The 2,743-nt window shown below is 61.7% G+C and overlaps 1 protein-coding gene across 1 annotated transcript in view; it reads right to left on the bottom strand.

The window, feature by feature from the left end:
- STAT3 (signal transducer and activator of transcription 3 (acute-phase response factor)) overlaps positions 1 to 2,743 on the bottom strand; it is a gene marked incomplete at both ends in the record, with an annotated part of 3,895 nt that overhangs the window by 644 nt on the left and 508 nt on the right. The window contains 9 exons of the mRNA XM_010139365.1: positions 89 to 304; positions 658 to 797; positions 1,091 to 1,185; positions 1,273 to 1,325; positions 1,511 to 1,646; positions 1,946 to 2,044; positions 2,139 to 2,222; positions 2,418 to 2,465; positions 2,549 to 2,642. Coding sequence (XP_010137667.1) covers positions 89 to 304; positions 658 to 797; positions 1,091 to 1,185; positions 1,273 to 1,325; positions 1,511 to 1,646; positions 1,946 to 2,044; positions 2,139 to 2,222; positions 2,418 to 2,465; positions 2,549 to 2,642 — 965 coding nt within the window. The remainder of the gene's footprint in view (positions 1 to 88; positions 305 to 657; positions 798 to 1,090; positions 1,186 to 1,272; positions 1,326 to 1,510; positions 1,647 to 1,945; positions 2,045 to 2,138; positions 2,223 to 2,417; positions 2,466 to 2,548; positions 2,643 to 2,743) is intronic.

Genomic DNA, 2,743 nt, shown 5'->3' with positions numbered 1-2,743 from the left:
AGGCTCCTGGCTGGCAACAGCTCTTCCAGCAGTGCCCGGAGCCTCCCCACGACACCAGAGCCGAGCTGGGGCACAGAAAGTCAACAACTACCTGAGTCGGTAGCTTCGGAGTGCTCCTGGCTCTCGGAGCGGCAGTACTTCCCAAACGCCTCCTCCTTGGGGATGTCTGGGTACAGGTACACCAGGGGGGACACCAGGATGTTGGTGGCATCCATGATTTTGTAGCCCATGATGATCTCCGCAAAGGACATGTTGTTCAGCTGCTGCTTGGTGTACGGCTCCACGGACTGGATCTGGGTCTTCCCTGCACGAGGAGACTTTTGACACAGGGCAGGACACCCGCGTTCCTCGGGCAAGGGCAGGGCCTCCCTCAAACACCCCGGGAGCAGCAGGGACAAGATGGGCCTGGGGCTGTGCTCAGCCTCACAAGGCACCCGCAGACCAGGGGCAGGACGGGACCTGCCAGCTGGTCTCAGCGCCACAGAAAACTGCACCACACAGGCAGGGACACCCAGGAGGCAGGGACCAGCAAAGGGCTTAACCCGGGCAGAGGGCTTGTCAGGACAAGAACACGGAGCCGGTGTCTCATCAAGGGGGGTCTCAAGCGCCCTCCAGAGCCAGGCACCGCCCAGGGCAGCGAGGGGGACAGTGACGTACCGCTGATGTCCTTCTCCACCCAGGTGAAGGTGATGCCGCCTTCCTTGCTGCTCTCGCTGAAGCGCAGCAGGAAGGTGCCCGGAGGCTTGGTGCTCAGGATGGCTCGCTCCCGCTCCTTGCTGATGAACCCCATGATGTACCTGGGCAGCAGGCAGCCAGCAGAGCGAGGCTGGGTCAGGAGGTTCCAGTGAACCCCACCAGCTCTCTGCTCGGCAGCAGGACCACCCCGCCACCCCCAGAGCCACCCCCGTTTTAAGGATTCCCAGGCGGGTTTTTACTCTGAACCAGCCAACAGGGCCCAGACAGAAAAAGCACCCCAGGAGCCCAAGTGCCCCCGGACCAGGCACCCCACAGCATCAGACAGGACTCAGAGGACCCCTCCCATGACCCAGCCCAAGCAAAGGGCCCGGGACTGGCACTGGCCAAGGCTCACCCTTCGTTCCACAGCGCCAGGATGTACTTTTTCACCAAGTCAATGATGTTGTCCAGCCAGACCCAGAAAGAGAAGCCTTTGCCAGCCATGTTCTCCTGGGGAGGAGGGCAGAGAGGCTGTGAGCACCGCAGGAGGAAGGGAACAGCCACGGGAAGGCACAGGGGGAAGAGCAGGGGTTCTACCTTGCAGAACTTGGCCCAAGTGATCTGACAGCCGGAGTAATTCACACCTGGCCCTGGAGAGAAGAGCAGCATCCCGTCAGAGCTGCTCTTCTGAAGACACCGGTCCCAGGGAGCGACCCGAGGTTGGTGGTGTTTAGAAGAACACCAAACCACAGGTGATCTTGCTCCTGTGTTGCCCCTACAGCTGAGAGCCGCCCCAAGGGATGGCGGGGACGGGCAGGGCCCCCACACCGCTTACCCAGAAGCTTTTCTGCCAGCGTGGTCAGCTGCTCGATGCTGAGGCCGCGCTTCGTGGTGGAGGAGAACTGCCAGCTCAGCACCTCCGCCACCTGGTCCCACGTCCCGATAGGGGGCTTGGTGAAGAAGTTCACGTTCTGCACGAGGGAAAACACGGCCCTGAGCCGGACACAGGACAGAAGCAGGGCCAGGTCCTGCCCCAGCCCTGCTCCCAGGCCACAGCTTCCCTCTCCCTGCCTGCCAGGGTGCTCTGGTCCCAGAGCCGGGCCCTACCTTGGGGTTGTTGGTCAGCATGTTGTACCACAGGATGGAGGCCACGGCCCTGAGCCGGACACAGGACAGAAGCAGGGCCAGGTCCTGCCCCAGCCCGGCTCCCAGGCCACAGCTTCCCTCTCCCTGCCTGCCAGGGTGCTCTGGTCCCAGAGCCGGGCCCTACCTTGGGGTTGGTGGTCAGCATGTTGTACCACAGGATGGACGCCCAGGCGTTGGGCATCTGGCAGATGTTGGAGATGACCACCACAGGCAGCGAGTGGGTCTACAAAGACAGGGTGTGACCAGAGGCTGGACATCTCTCAGGGCTCCTCTGCACCCTGGCCCACGGCAGCAATGGGCAGTCTCCCACAGCTCACCTCCAGGTCAATCTTCAGCCCCTGGTGATATACTTCTGTCTCAAAGGTGATGAGGTGCAGCTCCTCGGTGACAATCAGCGAGGCCTAGGATGGAGGAGGACACCATGAGCACACGCAGGAGACACCCACCCTTGGCCTGACATCAGCACCAACGCTGCTGCTCTGGGCTGGGTGGAGAGTGCTGGGGCAGGGCTCCCGCCTCCCTCGTGGCTCAGCGCCTTGGCAGGGAGCAGAGCTGCCAGCAAAGGGCTCTCTGGCCCACGGCCCCCCAGCACTTACGTCGCAGTTGGCTCTGCCTCCGTTACCGCACCGCTGCTCCCGCAGGGTCTGCGGAGAGAAGGAACAGGCTGAAGCAACACCGTGACGTATGCAGCCTTAACAGGAGCAGCCCCAGAGCTTGTGGTACCTACCAGGTGCTTGAACTCCGCTGAGAGGCTGCCGTTGTTTGACTCCTCCATGTTCATGACCTTGGTGTTTGTCCCCAGGATGTTAAACTTCCGCGACCTCGAAAGAGGAAAGACGGAGCGTGGCTGACAGGCCCCTCTGAGCGAGCAGCCAGTAGAATGTTTGCCAGGATTAAAAGCAGAAGCAAGAAAAAAAAAAAA

This window comes from Buceros rhinoceros, unplaced genomic scaffold, assembly GCF_000710305.1.
Source record: "Buceros rhinoceros silvestris isolate BGI_N320 unplaced genomic scaffold, ASM71030v1 scaffold18347, whole genome shotgun sequence".
Lineage (NCBI taxonomy): Eukaryota > Metazoa > Chordata > Aves > Bucerotiformes > Bucerotidae > Buceros > Buceros rhinoceros.
The sequence above is the reverse complement of the archived record's forward strand: the minus strand, read 5'-3'. Positions and strand labels throughout refer to the sequence as shown.